This window comes from Vicia villosa, linkage group LG3, assembly GCF_029867415.1.
Source record: "Vicia villosa cultivar HV-30 ecotype Madison, WI linkage group LG3, Vvil1.0, whole genome shotgun sequence".
Classification (NCBI taxonomy): domain Eukaryota; kingdom Viridiplantae; phylum Streptophyta; class Magnoliopsida; order Fabales; family Fabaceae; genus Vicia; species Vicia villosa.
The window spans coordinates 67037222-67055405 of NC_081182.1; the positions used below are offsets into that span (position 1 = coordinate 67037222).

The 18184-nt window shown below is 32.7% G+C and overlaps 2 protein-coding genes across 2 annotated transcripts; both read left to right on the top strand.

Annotated features, from left to right (window-relative positions):
- Nucleotides 1-5380: 5380 nt before the first annotated feature.
- LOC131661757 (protein EXECUTER 2, chloroplastic) lies at nucleotides 5381-10039 on the top strand. The gene is made up of 11 exons (XM_058931369.1): nucleotides 5381-5779; nucleotides 5885-6001; nucleotides 6080-6145; nucleotides 6627-6733; nucleotides 6804-6885; nucleotides 7245-7934; nucleotides 8016-8148; nucleotides 8238-8407; nucleotides 8507-8581; nucleotides 9345-9437; nucleotides 9569-10039. The coding sequence occupies exons 1-11, from the start codon at nucleotides 5498-5500 to the stop codon at nucleotides 9668-9670; spliced, it is 1917 nt and encodes a 638-aa protein (XP_058787352.1). The 5' UTR covers nucleotides 5381-5497; the 3' UTR covers nucleotides 9671-10039.
- A 3346-nt stretch (nucleotides 10040-13385) lies between these two features.
- Nucleotides 13386-15168, top strand: LOC131656021 (CASP-like protein 4A3). The gene is made up of 3 exons (XM_058925801.1): nucleotides 13386-14016; nucleotides 14623-14758; nucleotides 14852-15168. Exons 1-3 carry the CDS (start codon nucleotides 13511-13513, stop codon nucleotides 15047-15049), a joined length of 840 nt encoding a protein of 279 aa, XP_058781784.1. The 5' UTR covers nucleotides 13386-13510; the 3' UTR covers nucleotides 15050-15168.
- The last annotated feature ends 3016 nt before the right edge of the window (nucleotides 15169-18184 follow it).

Sequence of the window (18184 nt, forward strand, 5' to 3'; positions counted from 1 at the left end):
AAACTTAAGCCAATTTATCATATTCGAATCTTGATTTTTCTTCTATTGTACACAGTTCACTAGGCTGCAAATCTTTCACGATCCTCAATCTTGAATCAAACCACTTTCTTAGAATAAAAAGATTCCAAGATTTTGCCTACAACTTTCTTCTCTCAACCTATCGAAATTTTCTTGTTACAGTATTTGGACTTGTTAAAGGAGCTAGAAACTTCAAAACATGTTGGAGAAGAAACTCTTTTTTTTCTTCATTAGATGTCAATATTTAGAAATCACAATTACAAATTGATTCTTCAATCTAAAAACAAATAATATTTACAAGACATTATAACACCTAATGATTAATGAACCACCTCACAACTACAACTCTCACTTTCTCTTAGAGTTGAGCAACACTCAACAACGATGTTTTTGGTTAGAGGTTAAAGATGAAAATTTTCAGAAAACCCTCACAAAACACTTATTTACACTTAAGAAACCAACAATAGAAAAATTCTTTTAAAGGTTAATTTGTGTGATTGACAAAACAAAAGGTTTTTCAAAAATTGTGAAAGTTATTTGCAATTTGTTGTAACAAAAGATACCAATAACGATGTAATTATGTGAAAAAGAGAGTTTTTCTTAATTGACCAAGAAACGATTTAGTTAACAAAGGGGAGAGAGAGGAGGGAAGAATATCAAGAAAATTGTGAAAGTTATGCAAAGTTATTTGCAATTTGTTGTAACAAACAATACCTATACATGGTCAAAATCTCGAGTAAACACAATGATCGAACTCACTCTCATTGAAACCTTTGTGTGCCATGAACTTATCAAATCTCCTATTTCAATATCGAGGAGATTGTTTCAGGCCATACAAATACTTATTAGGCTTGCACACATAATCGTCATTTTCCTTTTCTGCATACCTGTCAAGTTGCTTCATCAATATGGTTTCATCTAAATCACCATACTGAGAGGCAATCTTCATATCCAAAGGGGAGAGAGGATTTAGTTAACAAAGGGGAGAGAGGAGGGAAGAATATCAAGAAAATTTTGAAAGTTATGCAAAGTTATTTGCAATTTGTTGTAACAAACAATACCTATACACGGTCAAAATCTCGAGTAAACACATTGATCGAACTCACTCTTAGTGAAACCTTTGTGTGCCATAAACTTATCAAATCTCCTATTTCATTGTCGAGGAGATTGTTTCAGGCCATACAAAGACCTATTTGGCTTGCACACACAATCCTCATTTCCCTTTTCTGCATACCTATCAGGTTGCTTCATCAGTATGGTTTCATCTAGATCACCATACTGAGAGGCAATCTTCTCATCCATTTGTTTAAGTTCTATGTCGAACTTCGCCACTAGGACAAACATTATTATAATGGATCTATGCTTTACAATAGGTGAGAACACATCATTAAAGTCGACTCATTCTTTTTTACTGAACCCCTTAGCAACCAACCATGCCTTAAATCTCTTCGACATCACTCTTTAGATTCCTTCTTTAACCTTCAAAATCCACTAGCAACTAACTAACCTGGATTCTGCGGGTTTCTCGATCAGCTCCCAAGTGTGGTTATCACGAAGATATTTCAGCTCATCATCCATGAATTTCAACCATTCAGTCTTGTTTCGTCTCCTCATAAATTCCTTGTAATCTTTAGGTTCTTCATCTAGTACATCACTTGTAGAGATTAGAGCAAACTCTATGAGATATGCATAACCAAGTCTCTAAGGTGGCTTGATGACCATTCTCGACTTGCCTCTTGCTAGCTGGTAGTCATCAACATTTTCCTAAGTTTCTTCAGTATTATGTGATTCTTATGCTCCACCGCAATAGGAATCTCTTCCTGTTTGAGCTCTTCTTTAGAGATCTCTGTATTTTGACTAGCGTCATTAGTTTTTTTAATGTCATTTCAACTTCATTGAAAACTACATCACGATTTATGATACACCCTCGGTGACCTAGTTATAGGCACCATAAACTATAGGCTTTTATTCCCTTAGGATTCCCCATAAACATGCATCTCAGAGCTCTAGATTCGATCTTGTCGTGCCTAATTAGAGTATAGGCTACACAACCAAATACTATAAGTTTGTTGAGATCTAGTGGATGACCTTACCAAACTTTTTCAGGTGTCTTCATCCCCAAGGTAGTCGAGGGATACCTATTTATCAGGTATGATATGTAACACCCCATTATATCCGGCGATATTATTAAAATCAGAGTTACGAAATTTCGACATATAAATATGATGCTACGTTTTCTTCTAAAAAACAACAACATTTAATCGCATGTAAAACAAATACATAACACTTAAACTCGGATGAACCGATAACAACATAATTTAGTCTTCGAATAAAACAACTTTTAAATTCAGCAGCGGAATCACAAATTTCAATTCAAAAGACATAACATCTTTGTCCAACTGAAAACAACTTCAAAACAACAAAATACTTAATAAATTCAACAACAGAAATAATAACAGCAATAAAGCAACAAGCGTTCAACCCCCTGAGCGTTACGTATCATAGCGACAACACCGACTTGAACTAATGAAGGTAAATAGCCTTCATTATGGATTACCTGCACATTACCAACATAGGGGTAACATTCAAACAGAAGAGGTGGGATATTGAACAATATGATCAGATGTATGATAAATACTATATTAGAATGAGTTCGTACAAAATCACCAATTCACAACTTTTTAACAACATTTATCACAATAATATCATCAACACGATATAATAAATATTTCGTCATCACCGCAACTCAACATAAAAGTGAAACATGAAATGCGACTCGTTACTATGCATATGCACGTGGTATCAACATGGCATAAATGCCCAAAATGTTTCTTTCATTATTGCAAACAAATTCAATTCCAAGAAATAACTAAGTGAGTCTCACGCAGACTATTTCATCATTAAGTATTTTTATTTAGATCCTATCCACTATTAGGGATGCCAATGAATGACTCTCCCGCCTTCAAATTTATTCTTTATCTCCGTCTCGAATCTCTGTTACGGGGAATTTTTTATTCCATTCTCGTCCTCGCTGATCCACACACAATAGAAATAAATTATGTGGGTTTGATAAAAAAAGAAAGAGGAAAGAAGATGAAGTTTTAACCAAATTGTCATTATGAGTTTTTGTTGGAGATACCTCATTGTCTAAACGTTCATATTGAATTCACATTTAAAACATGATACATGCAGTACCTTGTAAGTTGCGTCAAAACTTACATTTTAATCATATAAAAAAATTGAATTTTTTTGATAGAATGACTAATGTGTTCCTTTTCTTATTGTTGCATGAGAAAAATTAAAAAAGACAAAGGATTGCATCCTAATAAATGACACTCATATAACACCTATTAATAGTGTTGAAGAAAGATAAGACAACTACTTATAAACCATCACAAGAGTCCCTTTTGATTAACACCTAATTTGATGAGGATATCCATACAAGAGCTTTAACGTGATGGGTAGATATCTCATATTTTTTTATCTAATAACTTCTAATTAGTTCTAAGAGATTGGTATAATGATGAAATCTCAGTTTTTTCATCACTAACTTAACGACATATAAGAAGCTAGAAAAACACATGATTTTATTGAAGCACATGTCTTAACAAAAAGTAATTTCTGTCAACTATACTTAAATATGAACTTGTAAAATGTTTAACAAACTTACACTATCGTAATAACAAATTTGGAAACTAATCGAGCTGTACACCAAACCAACCTAATCGCCTTGTCTTATTGGGGTTGTTAATGCACTACCAAAACTATTTAGAATCCAAGTATCATTGCCACTATTTTGTGATATGTGATACTATGAAAAACTGAAGCAATCGTAAACGTAGCTGATGATTGTGTTCCTTTAAAGAAAATTTAACTTCATGTGCTCCGCAAGAACCACATAATCAAATGAGCTATGTTACCTATCTCAATAACTATATTTTGTATAAAATTTAAGTAGTTCACATTATCAACTTAAAGAAATCTTAAAGAAATATCCGAAGAGCCACACCTACGCCAAATAGGCACAACTCATAGAAAAAGTAGTAATTAATGAGTAACCGTTTTCACATTTTAAACACTATAAGAACATATGGGGAAAATATTAAAATATGTTGGCATTATATGATATACTTAGTTGGAAAAGAGTTATGAAAAATTTGCAAAAAGAGAAATTAAATGTTTGCTGCACAAGGTAACCTTCAAATCAAATTCTAGTGAATCACAATCATGATGCATATATGACATCTAATGAAACATGCTTATGGTAGTATATTCACCATTAAGTTTTTACTACATAACCAACAATCTTTAGTAGAATTAACGGAATTTTTGTTACAATCTCTAAATCAAAGTAGTAACTTATAGGGGCAGTCGGAGATTTAAGTTTACAATGATATTTTTACCATCAACCCATAAGTCCTTGGTCTACAACTCCATAAGTTAAGGAGGGAGGCATATCTTGGATATCCTAAAAAGGATGATGTTTTGATAACCTTGGTTGAAACCAAACATTAATATCTCCATCTCTTATATTATGAATGAAATCATCTTTCAACACATCAAGAGTTCTGAGAACAATTTTTTTGGTAGGCAAACCATATTTTTTATATTTATATCGAGAAACATGTTACCTTCAAAAAGTTATATATCTTCCAACAGTAAGATCCAAAGTTTCTTGTTTGATTGCTCTAAGCTCCAAACAAGTTTGCCTAACAAAGTAGCATCTTACAAACGAGGTAGACAAATTCTTAAACCACTTAATCTTCTATACTTAATAATCTTGTTCCAACTAACCATATGCTTGGATTAATATGTCTTATCATGCCAAATAAAACTCCTCTAACCTTTATCCAAAGGTCTCACTAACAATCCAAAAAACCAACAAATTTATATATTATAAATAGATAAAGATGTAAGAATGAACCTTTCAAACTTTTCAAAACTACACCTTTCCGATAAACAAGTTTTAAACTACCTTATCATTATCATAGATTTTCAAAAAATAATCTTTTCTTATGCGTTCACGTGTCATTTTAAATCCTAAATACTTTTTTAACTGATTAGTAAATCTTAACTAGCGAGCTTCTCGAGACCTATATAAAAAAATTTAAAGATTAACAATAAATTGTGTTTAAGAAAACAATATCGCATCAAAATACAAGTAAGATATTTTAGAAAGATATTTTTGTGAAGAATCCAAATAAGATTTTTAAAAGAAATTATAGTTAATTCAATCAAATTCTTATAATTTTATTCAAAATAAATTTTTTTTTTGTCAAATCATCATCCTGTCTGTTTTTGTTTTTTCTTTTCAACAAAAAAACACAATCCCTTTATTTGCTTTATTTTTTATATTTTATCTTTGTTTTATCGCCGAGCCAACAGAAAACTTATCCCAACTCAACAGCACAGCACACACCCCAGCGACCTTGTGTCAATCTTCTTCAAACTCCATCTTCCTCTTCTTCAAACCCCAAACATGGTGATGGCTTCGTTGGGTGTTTCCCAAGCCATCTTCTTCTCCAACACCACTACAACTACAACTCCTTCTCGTTTCAATCTCTACCCACACAAACCACCGTCCTTTCCTCTTCAAACCAACCCCTCAATTTCAATTTTCCCCCGAAAGAATCGCACCCCTCAGTTCTTCCGTTGCACCCCCAATTCCACTAACGACACTTCTCTTAACTGGGATTGGAATCGGTGGTGCCGCCATTTCTCTGATATTGAACAGGCTGAAAGCTTCGCCTCTCTTCTTAAGGTAATTCAAACCCCTAATTTTCAATTTGAGTTATATGATTATGAAAATTTTAGAGACGAATTGAAGGTTTATTTACTCATATGGTTGCTACTGTGTATAATTCAGTTTCAACTTGAAGATGCTGTTGAGAAAGAAGAGTTTCAAGAAGCGGCGAAGTTAAAGAAGGCTATAGAAGAAGCAACGTCCAAGGACAGTGTTGCTGAAATTATGTCTCAGTTGAAGGTTATAACAGATTTAGTCTTAGTGTTTTGATTTTCATACTTATGGTTTGGTTAGTGATGATGATTTCGGATGTTGCAGAATGCCATAGATGATGAGCGCTACCATGATGCTTCGAGATTATGCAGATACACTGGAAGTGGACTGGTACTTTTCGTTGTTGCTAATTTGTGCTTGCTTTATTCAAAAACATGTATTTCTCTTGCATATTTTTATTCCCACGCATGCGCGTGAAGAGTTTAATTACGATCATTAGATTGAATGTTGAATGTTGATTTTAATTTTATATAAAAGGAAAATGGTATATTTGTAGTCCGTCTTCGTGAAGGAGCAAATAAGTTTGAGATATATTGGAACAAATTTGGAATCTATCATCCTTCAACATATTTATAACTAAGAAAAAATTCGCGAACGTAATATAGAATTTGAAAGTTATTCGAGATTAAGATACTTTAAAAGAGATGATGTACTAGATTGTGAAACAATTCAGTTTTCGAGGAAGATACAAGTGGTGGTTATGATTTGAGTATTGATTATGGTACTAGTGGCCTTAGGCCTTAGTATCCTTTTGTGAATTGTGAATCACATGCCTTTAATGCCTAATGACCATTTTGACCTTTACATGCAGGTGGGTTGGTGGGTAGGATACTCAAAAAATTCAGAGGACCCATTTGGTAGATTAATACGGATAAGTCCTGGTATGGGCAAGTTTGTCGGCAAGAGTTACAGTCCAAGGTATGATCTTTCTAGTTTCTTCTTTTCGCTCTAGCAAATGGGGATCGATGCTTATTTCTGTTTGCTACAGACAATTGCTCACGTCATCTACCGGAACACCGTTATTTGAAATTTATGTGGTAAAAAATGCTGACGACACATATCATATGCAGGTAATATATTCAAACTTTTCAGCTAAATGATCCTTGTTTGTTTGTGACTAAATGATACACTGAGGTGAAACAAAGTCTTAGTTCAAATGTATGTTTGTGGATCATGGGTGATTTTGAATTTATGTCAATCTAAATGAAGAAACTTTTTCATGGGTCGTGATCTGAATATAAAATGAATTATGGAATGCAAACATCATTTTTTCGGAAGAATGTGAGCTTTTTGACTGAAGTTTAAGATTTTTCAGTTCGCATTAAATTTGTGAAAGTCTCTTGCCTTTGATATTTACCTGACTCTGAATAATTGACTTTGTTAGTATGTGTAATAATGCTTATGATGTCTACATGACAACACTTAATAGGTAGTGTATTTGCGAAGATCCAAAGGAAATTCTACAAGTAAGCCTCCATCTATACCTGCTAAAAGCCCATCCAAACCCGAGGTTGAGAATTTGACTTCAGTTGAGGTGGAGGAACCTGAAGAGAAGGTAGAGGAGAGAAACGATGAGAAAAACAGTAACATTGAGACAGCAACTGAAGAGGGCATTAAAAGTGTCATAAATTTTCTGAAAGAAAAAATTCCAGGGTTGAAAGTTAAAGTTATGAATGTTAATGTTGAAGAGGAAGAGAGAGAGGGTAGTGATTCTATTAAACAAATCATGGAGGAAGATGGTAATAAAACAAGCTCCCCTGAGAATTCTGAAGGGGAAGTTAATAATATGGACGGACCTGATGAGATCAATCTAGAAGGTGACATTGATGCCTCGGAAGAAGAAAAGGAGTTAGATTTGAAGCTTTTTCTTGGCGGGATTGTACACAACAATGAAGATAATGCGGCTAAAGATGAATATACACGTCTTCCCGCGGAAATAAAGAATATGGAAAGAGATTCTTTCCTCTTCCATATACCTAGGAGAAATCTCGACAATGATAGGAAAGCGGATAAAGTTCGCAATATCAAAGTGGCAGCACTGGCAGCACAAGGGATCTCAGAACTTATGCCTTCTGATGTTGCTAAGGCATTCTGGAGTTCTGATAAAGTCTCTTCTAAGGTGAGAGTGAGAAATTTAATTATTATTTAAAAATTGTTTTTATTTCTTTTATTAAAATGGCTAATTTCTCGCATGACTTAGGTTTCCAAAAGCATGCGTGAAATTGTCAAACTTGCTATTAGCCAAGCACAGAAAAAGAGTAGATTATCTGAAGATACATATTTTAGCCGAATTACAAGTTCCGGTTCCATAGGGGATTTGGATCCTTTCGATGGTGAGTTGGCTTATCCTCTTGTGTTTATTATATTATTTGAAATTTATGCAGAAAATCTTAGAGAATAGATTTTTCTGGTTAAAATGCAGGACTCTATGTTGGTGCATTTGGCCCTTATGGTATTGAAATAGTGCAATTGAAGCGAAAATTTGGACATTGGAATGATGCGGACGACGAAAACAAGTCTTCTGATATCAAATTTTTTGAATATGTTGAGGCAGTGAAATTGACTGGGGATCTTAATGTTCCTGCAGGCCAGGTGATTTATGCCCTTTTGAATCTCTCGAATATTGTTTTCCGTTTTGAGTTTATATGTGAGCATAGTAGGCTAATCAAAATCTTATATTATGGTGTGTAGGTGACATTCCGTGCTAAAATTGGCAAAGTCAATCGCAACACCAACCGTGGACTGTATCCTGATGAATTAGGAGTGGTAAATAACTAAATACATATTCACATGGTTTTATGCTCATTTTCAATTTCTGTTCCAACTCATCATGCTGAAGCTGTTTTTTTAAACAGTTTGTTATGATATAACAACTCATCTGCTGTCGTGCTTAGCTATGCCTATGTGTGCACTATTTTTTCTTTTAGTGTTCAAATAAATGCGAGAAAATTGGATTGCATCTCTATAATACAGTTCTTAAAAAAGCTATTCCACTGGCAGTTAGTATTGTTAGGGATAGATAATGGAAAAACAGATCACGTGTTTCAACAATTTTAGCTTTTCAGGTTCAGTCAGGATAGTTCATGATATGATATCACAGCCTCTATGACCAAACTATCTAAAGTTCAATCCTTGCCACCTTCATACTTCTTTTGAAAACTTAAATGATAGCACATGTTAGGTAGACTTGTGAGCATGTTTGCCGATGTCGATCACGTGTTTTCACCTAACAGCTTAACCTTTAGAGATGGCTCACGAGTCATCATTGTATCAAGTGACATCACCATTCACAACATACAAAAAATAGTAATAGTAATTAACTGCCAACAAATTTAGCTTTTTTCCATCAGTTCCCCCATAGTTGAAATTGTTGAGTACGAATATTTTAAAACATATTTTATTTTTAGGCACATATTTTTATTATCTTACATCTTTGCTTCTTTGCCTGAGTTTTCTTTTGATTTTTGTCACGTGGATTGTTCTGAAAAACATGCAACTAATCTTAAATTCTGCTCTCATTTACAAACAGAATGCAAGTTATAGAGGCCAGGGGAGAATAGCAGACTTTGGTTTCCAGAATCCAAAATGGGTTGATGGGGAATTGCTTCAACTTAATGGCAAGGTAAATTAGTGGCCAAATGTGCTACCTTTTCTCTCTCAATATCAATATACAAGCAGGATTATTGGTATCAATCAACAAACCAGTTTTTGTATGTAGAATTTATATTGACATTAATGCTGTGCTGTGTTTAGGGCATGGGACCTCACATGAAAGGTGCAGATCTTGGTTTCCTTTATGTTGTGCCTGATCAAAGCTTTCTTGTGCTATTCAACCGGTTGAAACTACCTGAGTAAGCCACAAAACCCTTCCAGTTTCTTTCTTCCCTGACTATCCGTTGGAATATGAAGGATTCTGACAATAGTGATGAGAGTATGTTAGTTTTCTTCATTAAGCTATAGTTTTACTCACTCAGACACGCAGGCACTTGTAATTTTTCTAGCCTCTCAATGCCTTTTAAGATTTAATTTTTGGTTTTTCTCTACTCAATCTCTTTAATATCATATGTATATATAAATTTTGCTGATTGACAAAATAGTGTAGTAGGAACTATAGAAAGACCTTAAGGGGGATCCTGATGTGCATTATGGTTATGGCTGTGTGCCTTCTTTCTATGCTTTGTGAACTTTATGACCCCATCAAGAAGAATGAATCTGGTTAAGGTATTGGCAGCTCAAAAAAGTGAGTCAAGATAGTTCCTATATAAACCTATGATAATGCTTTTGATGGCGTGGAAAGAGATAAAAAAGTGTCTTGTGAGAAAATTAAGAGCTCAATTATTTAGCATTTGCATGAATGAATTACATTATAACGCGTAGGATGAACCTTTATGGTCGACACTAAGTTAAAGTCTGAAACACTTCTTTATTGAATTAAAGGTGATCCACTCTCAAAAGAAATAAGATATTCATCCATTGAAAAAGCTTGCTTAGGTAATTGGACCTACCTGATTTTTCTTCTTTTATTGGCAAAATGCTATCAACTTAAAATTGATCATTGAAAAATAACATATTATTAGTTACATAATTTTATTTCTTTCACGTTTTTCATCAAGCAACTTGTGTTTTCTTATTATAGAACATTTGGTGGTTCTTAACCTCATTATATGAATCTTATACACCATCAATGTAAAGAAAAATTTCATTAAGGAGTATGTATTCATCATTCAACTACATTAAAAAAGAACTTACAAAATTTCTTTATAATAATGCAGGAATTAAATTAAAAAAGAATTAAAAAAATTTCTTTATAATAATGTAAGAATTTAATGATTATGATTTACTCCTCTCTATCTCATAATAAGTGTCTTATTTAAGTAATGCGTAGTTATTCGATGATAATACAATATCAATTATTGGAATGCCCCTATTATTGTAGTTAATAGAGTTGTTGAATAAAGTGAAGACTAATAATAAACAGGGGTATAGTAGGGAAAAATAATAATAATTGTTGCATTGATATTATAAATAGACAATTATTTTGAGATAGAGAAGTCTAAATGAAATATTTTTTATGAGACGGAGGAGGGAGTAATATAACAACTACCAAATCTTATCACATAAGTAGGTTATATGAATCAATGTTCGATATAATGTTTCCTACTCAAGATCATGCTTTTATTTTGAATCATTAATATTGAGATTTTGTTAATAACTTCTATAAACATTTTTCTATCTTTAGCTATTTGACTCCTCCTCTCTATCTAATCCATCATTCTTAATATATAAACTATATGTTTTCTTTTAATTGTTTAAACCATTGAAGTTTATCAACACTCTCTCTAATATAGTCATTTATAATTTTATCCTGATTAATCAAGTCATACATCTAACACAACATTTTCCTCTCTCCTACACTCTTAATTTTTTGTGTTGATTCTTAATTGTCAACATTATGTCATGTACAACGTTGTAAATTTTATCTCAGCTCGATAATTTCTCTTTAGCTTGAGTGATAATTTGTGTAACATAAAACATACGAAGTCCTTTTCTATTTTAACTAGGGGTGGCAAACGGGTATGCCCGCCCTATTTAGGTCTGTTTCGTAAAAGGCCGAAAAAAATGAAATAGAGCGGGACAAACATTGTTGAGAGTGTGGACCTAAAACTTTATCCCGTCCCGGAAAAAATAAGTGTGGGACGGAACAGGCCCGCGAGCATTGCACTTTATGTCTCAAAATTACAAACTTTCATATTAATGTCCGCGTCCACAATAGTCCAAAAAAAAATAGGACGGAGCGAAACGAGTCTATTAGAGAGTGCAAACCTAAAATTTTAATTTATCCTGCCAAAAGGTGGTGCAAACAAAATAGACATGCCTGACAACCCAAGCCTCCCTTACCACCCATAATTTCAACCTTCCAACTTAAATTCAAATTCAAAGGTTCACCCCTCTTTTTATTTCTCATTCGTTTGTATATCAATTTCAAAAGATTCAATATGTATAACCTGTGGAATGATATGATTTTCATCTTTTCCTCGTATATGATATAATCAATAGAGATAAAATTGTCTTAACATTTTTTTTGACACGCGTAGATCTTTTAAAAGAAACAAATTTATGTAGGAAGAAAGTGAAGTAGGCATTTGATGAATGAACATGTGATGCTTTTTTATTACACTATACTCTACACTCAAACCAAATTAAAGTCCATACGGAATTGGATCCTCTCCAATTTTTTCTCTCATGCCCTCTCTCATGTGCAATTATGAATGGTTGGATTAATCTAACAGTTGACAACAAAAAGAAAAGAAAGCATCATTTAATGAAGAAAGAGAAATATATATGTTTTAATTTTCTTTTTAACCAAATATTTAACAGATAAAAATGAGTATATTTAAAAATGAGAATTTTCTTCTACCAAAAAAACAAATGAGAATTTTTCACATGTTTGTTTTTATTTTCATTAATTTTTGTGGTATTTTATTTCTACAACAATCAACTTATATAAATGTGGCTAAATAAAAAACGTGATTGTGGCTAAATAAAAAACGTGATTGTGGCTAAATAAAAAATATTTCAAAATTTATTAAAGAAAATTAAAATAATTATATTATAATAACTATAATAGTACTATTCTCATTTTTAATTAGAAAATATATAAATTAGCTAATTAATTATAATTTATGGCAAACAAAATTAATGTATAAGTTGTATGTTTTAACGATTTCACTCACGTTTAAATAATTTTTTTTTAAAATTTAAAGTTTGAAAAAATAGTAGTTGATATATTATAAAAAAAATTAGTTGACAATATGAAAAAAAAAGAAATTAATTTTCTTCTTAGCCACAAATACATATTTCATATATAATTTTTATAGTATTTTAAACTATTCTTATTTCTATTTAAAAGATAGAAAAAAAGTTAAAAATAGCTAATTAAGATGGTGATAGATAATTGTCATATGTAAATTGTACACTTAACATCTATTTTTAGCAAATTATTTTAAAAAACATAACGTTTAAACAATGAAATATAGTAGATTATAATTCATTTATTGTAATTATTTTTAAAAACTGAAAATATTATAAAATATAAAATTTAAATATTTTTTACTTACATAATTTTCTCTACTATGTTTATATAAATAAATATTATTTTGATTATTCTCATTTTTATTAAATATAAAAATTAATTTAATTAATTAATTAAATATGTATAAAAATAATTTAATCATTTTTAAATAAAAATATAATTAAAATTAAAATACCACAAAAATTAAAGAAAATAAAAACAAACATGTGAAAAGTTTTTTTTTTTGTAGAAGAAAGTTTTCATTTTTGTCTCGTAAATATTTGATTAAAAAGAAAATTAAAATTAATATATATTTCTCTTTCTTCATTAAATGATGTTTTGTTTTCTTTTTGTTGTCAACTGTTGGATTAATCCAACCATTCATAATTGCACATGAGAGAGGACATGAGAGGAAAAATTGGAGAGGATCCAATTCCAAGTCCATACACACACACACACTCCACTTTATTTTCTTTTTTCCTTTTCCCACCACTCACCCAATCAAACTTACAAACTTTTTCTTTTCTTTTTCAATATTAATCTTCTTCTTCTTTTCTTCCACTTTTGTTTTTCAAAATTAGCGAAAGCCAAAGGAAAAGGAACTTGAACACAGAAAACCGAGAATGGCAACAACACCTCACCCAGCCATGAAAAAATCATGGTCGAGAGGCTCCGACTCAACTCAGTTCGAATCACCCGCACGCTTCTGCTCTCCCTTACGATGGGACGCAGCAGACTCGCCGGAATACCGATCACCAGCAAACTCGCCCGGAAAGATGGTAGACAACTCAATGGCAGTAATTACCGTCGACAAGCCAAAGCAGATTTCTCACGAGAAACTCCCTGACCAGCGGAAGCTTCCACAGGAGAATAATCTTGCGGTGTTCAACCTACCAGTGAGAGAGGAGCCTCAACGGCAGGCTACGAAAGTGGAGACTTCTGAAAAAGGTAGTGAGCGGAGATTGAGGTCGGCTCCGGTAAGCTGTACGGCGGAGGAGGTTACGAGAAAGGCGGGTTTAGGGTTCCGGCTATGCGAGATGGTGGTGTGTCTGATTTCGTTTTCGGTTATGGCTGCAAATAAGACGCAAGGTTGGAGTGGGGACTCTTATGATCGTTACAAAGAATACAGGTATTTATTAATTTCATATTTATTGTTGAAATTTTAAAAATACTGAATTAGAACTATTTAGTATTTATAAAAAAAAATAATAAGAATTTTTTTTTTTATAACATAAGCTTAGTAAAAATTAAAGGCCTTAAATCATTTAATCAGGTTAGTTAGCCATCAAACCAAACATTAGATGATAAGAGACTCTTCTAGCTTAACTAAGATGAGATGAGATGTAAGATGAGATGTAAGAGGTTTTGGGTTCAAACCCAATATTCTCTTGAGGAAGAGTTTTGTCGTTTATTTTAGTTCTCGCCAGCTCGAAGGATTAATCTCTTGCCTAGAGGATATCCGATTTAGGTATGTTACATTAGAAATAAAAATGATCATGGTCCGGAGCCAAGGCCCGGCTAGCCCGGATAGGCGCCCGGGCTCAACCCCTATTTTCTTTGTATTTCCTCCAATTTAATAGTCTATTTTTAGACAAAATTAGGGGCAAAATTAGTAAAAATATGGTGTGAAAATTAAAACAGGTGAATAATCAATGGTGTAAATTTTTTGCCCAAACTGTCTAAAATTCCCGACTCCGCCACTTATCATGGTAAATGTTAATCGTATGTATGGCAGGTATTGTTTATCAATGAATGTTATCGGATTTGCATACTCAGGATTACAAGCTTGTGATTTAGCTTTTCAACTAGTCACAGGAAAACACATGATAAGCCATCATCTTCGCTATCACTTTCAGTTCTTCTTGGATCAGGCATGTCATTCATACACAACTATATGCAAATACCAAACTATTACTATTTTCGAATTTGTATGTAACATATTTTTTGTAAAAACTGATATCTAGGTTGTGGCATATCTTCTGATATCAGCATCATCCTCTGCAGCGACAAGGGTGGATGATTGGCAGTCAAATTGGGGGAAAGATGAGTTCACTGAGATGGCTACTGTTTCGGTTGGAATGTCATTTCTAGCTTTTGTTGCATTTGCTATGAGCTCACTCATCTCTGGTTACATCCTCTGTAATGGCCGCAACTCCGTGTAAATTTCCTTGTATTTCTTTAGTTTCCGTTGTGACCAAATTCATTCTGGAAATTGTTGATGCTGGTCATTTTTCCACTCAGATGATAACTGTGTGTATATAAATAGTTTCAGTTTGTTGTTCATCTTAAATTTCCCTGTTTTGTTTCCCTTCAAAATTTCAACTACACTTTTTTAAAAGCTGTTATCTGTCACATTTTTTGGACTATAAGAGTTGCTAGTAATACTCTTCTTACACCCTTTTCAATACTCTTTTTAACAACTTGTTTTTAACCTGACAAAATCATTTTTTCTGAGAAAAACATCTATTCCAAAATAAAGGTAAACAGATTTGCAATTTCGTTATACATACTACTGACCTTTTTTGAACCAAAATTATATGCTTATGAATTGACAGTAAAACAGTTAGTTATAATTTTTGTAATAAACAGAAAGATGAGCAAGTGAGTTTTTTTTTTCCCGAAGAGGCAAAATTAAATTGAAAAACCAGCATAAGATATGCTGGAGAGTTACAGTACATGAAAACATAAAGCAAAATAAGATCCTTATTTTACATATCCTTGCCCAGTAAGAAACAAGACCAGCCACTATAGCACCCTTAAAGCCAGACCCCCGATCACTACATATATAAGAAAAACAACCAGGTTCCACCTATAGAAAGATAATTAGCCTCAAATCAGGAACTTATTTGCTGTGGGAATAAAGAAGCAACACCAGTACCAACTACTAAACGAGCCTGGAAGTTGACAGCAACGGAAGCAAAGTGAATGCTTGTACAGTAGCGCCGCCGAGACAGAAAAGGACACTGCAGCATAAGTGCCCCTGCAGCAGATAGCCACCTGAAAAACTAGAGACAAGAGGCCTATCCAATGATGATTCTTGGATTCAAGCACCATTGGGATGATTGTAAGTTACTGCTTTGTGTTTAATACTCAACCAGTTCCAGGATAGTCTTTGAATTTCTTCAAATAATTGCTCAGCAAAAGTGTTCTTGTTCTTGAAGATTATATTGTTACGAGCTTTCCAAATACTCCAAATGCAAGCGAAGCATATTACTCTGACTCGGTTAATAGCTCTGCTGCCTCCATCCAGAAAAGTGAGTTAACTTTCAATGATGTAATGTAACAAATGGGAGGGGAGGTGCTCTTAGACTCTGTAAAACTTTTTTTCTTTTGAAAGATCTATACAGCAATATTAATTGGGCCTCGGAGTTCCATTTGCTCTTAAAATGATGACTTGTAGGAGGTTTTGTCGCTTATATATTTATATTTTTGGAATGTAAATTTTTTAAAAATCACTTAATTTTAAATCATTTTTTATAAAAATTATTTTTAAAATATATAGTTTTAAAAAATTATATAACTTTGACTAAGTTTTAGTTTTTAATAATATATATTTATATTATTGAATGTTAAAATTAATCTTTTAACTTATAAAAAATTAATTAAATTTTTTCAATTTTAAAATTCATAAATATTAATTTTAAAAATGATTTTTTTTTAAATCAAACAAACTAAACCTATATCTAATATCAATTCTAAATAATTGAATATTTATACAAAACTAGCCGATTTATTTTAAAATGGTTGATTATATTTTTTTATAATTCTGTATTTTTTTTGTTGAATGTCCAATTTCATAATCATATCCAATTAGAATATTTTTCTAAATTTTTTTTTGCTTATCACCGGTATAGTCTATAGGTGGTCCTTCCTACTAAGTTCAGCGTCAATTACTAATATATTGGGCTGGATCAAGGAACCTCTATATATTTCTCTCTCAAATTAAAATAGGGTTAATAGTAGTTCACCTCTGTAATGTTAGCGAATTTTGCTTTTCTCCTTCCCTACCTTTTGGCAACGATTTTTTCAAAAAAAACCGTTGCCAAAACCTCCTTTGGCAACGGTGGGGATAAACTGCAACACGCTCATATTCCAGAGGTAAACTACTATTAACCTATTAAAATATTTATTAACCATATATTCCTCTCTCGAATTAAACTATTTATTAACCATTATAACCATCAAAATTGTCCTCATATGGCTATACATTTGATAACAATCTAATATAAAGAGTATACACAATAATTGATATTGTTGTTCTGGTCCTCTTAGCACCGAAAGAATGTTGTATTATTTTTAAAATATATTTTGGGGATTTTTTTTGGTATGAACGTGTATATTTATTTTTTGGACCGTAAATGACACAAATTACTGAAATGACATAGGGATTAAATGCTGTTTCGTAATGGATCAAGAATGTTTGATGAATAGTTAAATGAGTTAACACTTTAATTCTCAAGTTAGTGAGAGAATGAGAAGTAATGTGAAAGTGGTAATGAATTTAAATACTTGAAATGATGTATTTTTCTTTTATATAGGAAAAGCGGCTATAATCAGCATGAGGTGAGACGCTTTGTGTCGGTAACCGTTGAATCTAATCAAATGGCGATGGACGTCTATGGAGGACAAAATTGTCTCTTATTGAATGAATGAAGGATCATCTGCTACACACACTTTAATCTATGGTGGTGCTCGTGGGCCTTGTGAACGACCCAAAACAGTTGCCCCCAAGCCCTTGTTCCTACTTTGCAAAACGAAAGTTTTTCGTGTATGCCCCTAGCCCATCTACTTGGCTGGAATAGACCAAGAGTCTTGATGGGACGTCACTATCATTGAGAACGTGCACATTAAATGTTTTTCTTGTAATAGATAAAGTTTCATTAGGAATCTTTGACGTGTGTTTCTACGCTAGTCAATAATGATGTTTTCCTTATCTCAGGGGTACTCAAGTACTTATAAATAATCCTTGATGAAATCTCGACTGTTGGTGGTGCATTTTGCATTTCCTAACATAATGGATACCTAGTTCCCTGTGGCACTGACACTCATGAATGGTTCCTGAAGTATCATTTTCCTTCTTTTTTTTATCATCTTCGAACTCCAAAGCTCTTCTTTTGTATCATCAACTTCGCTCTTCTTGTGAGCTTTTTTGTACTGATTTGCCAATTAGGTTCATCTGTGATATCTCGTTCGGTGGTATCTGAGACACATAGGCGACCAACCATTTCTTTTATGGTAAAGTTTATATCTTTCTTCTTACTTTTGCTTCCTTCTTTGTTCAAGTTTCTAGATAGTAG

Excerpts from the sequence above, each read along its gene's own strand:
- LOC131661757 (XM_058931369.1), top strand. The coding sequence starts at position 5,498 with ATGGTGATGGCTTCGTTGGGTGTTTCCCAAGCCATCTTCTTCTCCAAC. Across the intron at positions 6,146-6,626 it reads GATACACTGGAAGTGGACTG|GTGGGTTGGTGGGTAGGATA; the intron begins GTACTTTTCGTT and ends CTTTACATGCAG. Across the intron at positions 6,734-6,803 it reads GGCAAGAGTTACAGTCCAAG|ACAATTGCTCACGTCATCTA; the intron begins GTATGATCTTTC and ends TGTTTGCTACAG.
- LOC131656021 (XM_058925801.1), top strand. The coding sequence starts at position 13,511 with ATGGCAACAACACCTCACCCAGCCATGAAAAAATCATGGTCGAGAGGC. Across the intron at positions 14,017-14,622 it reads GATCGTTACAAAGAATACAG|GTATTGTTTATCAATGAATG; the intron begins GTATTTATTAAT and ends TATGTATGGCAG. Across the intron at positions 14,759-14,851 it reads TTCAGTTCTTCTTGGATCAG|GTTGTGGCATATCTTCTGAT; the intron begins GCATGTCATTCA and ends ACTGATATCTAG.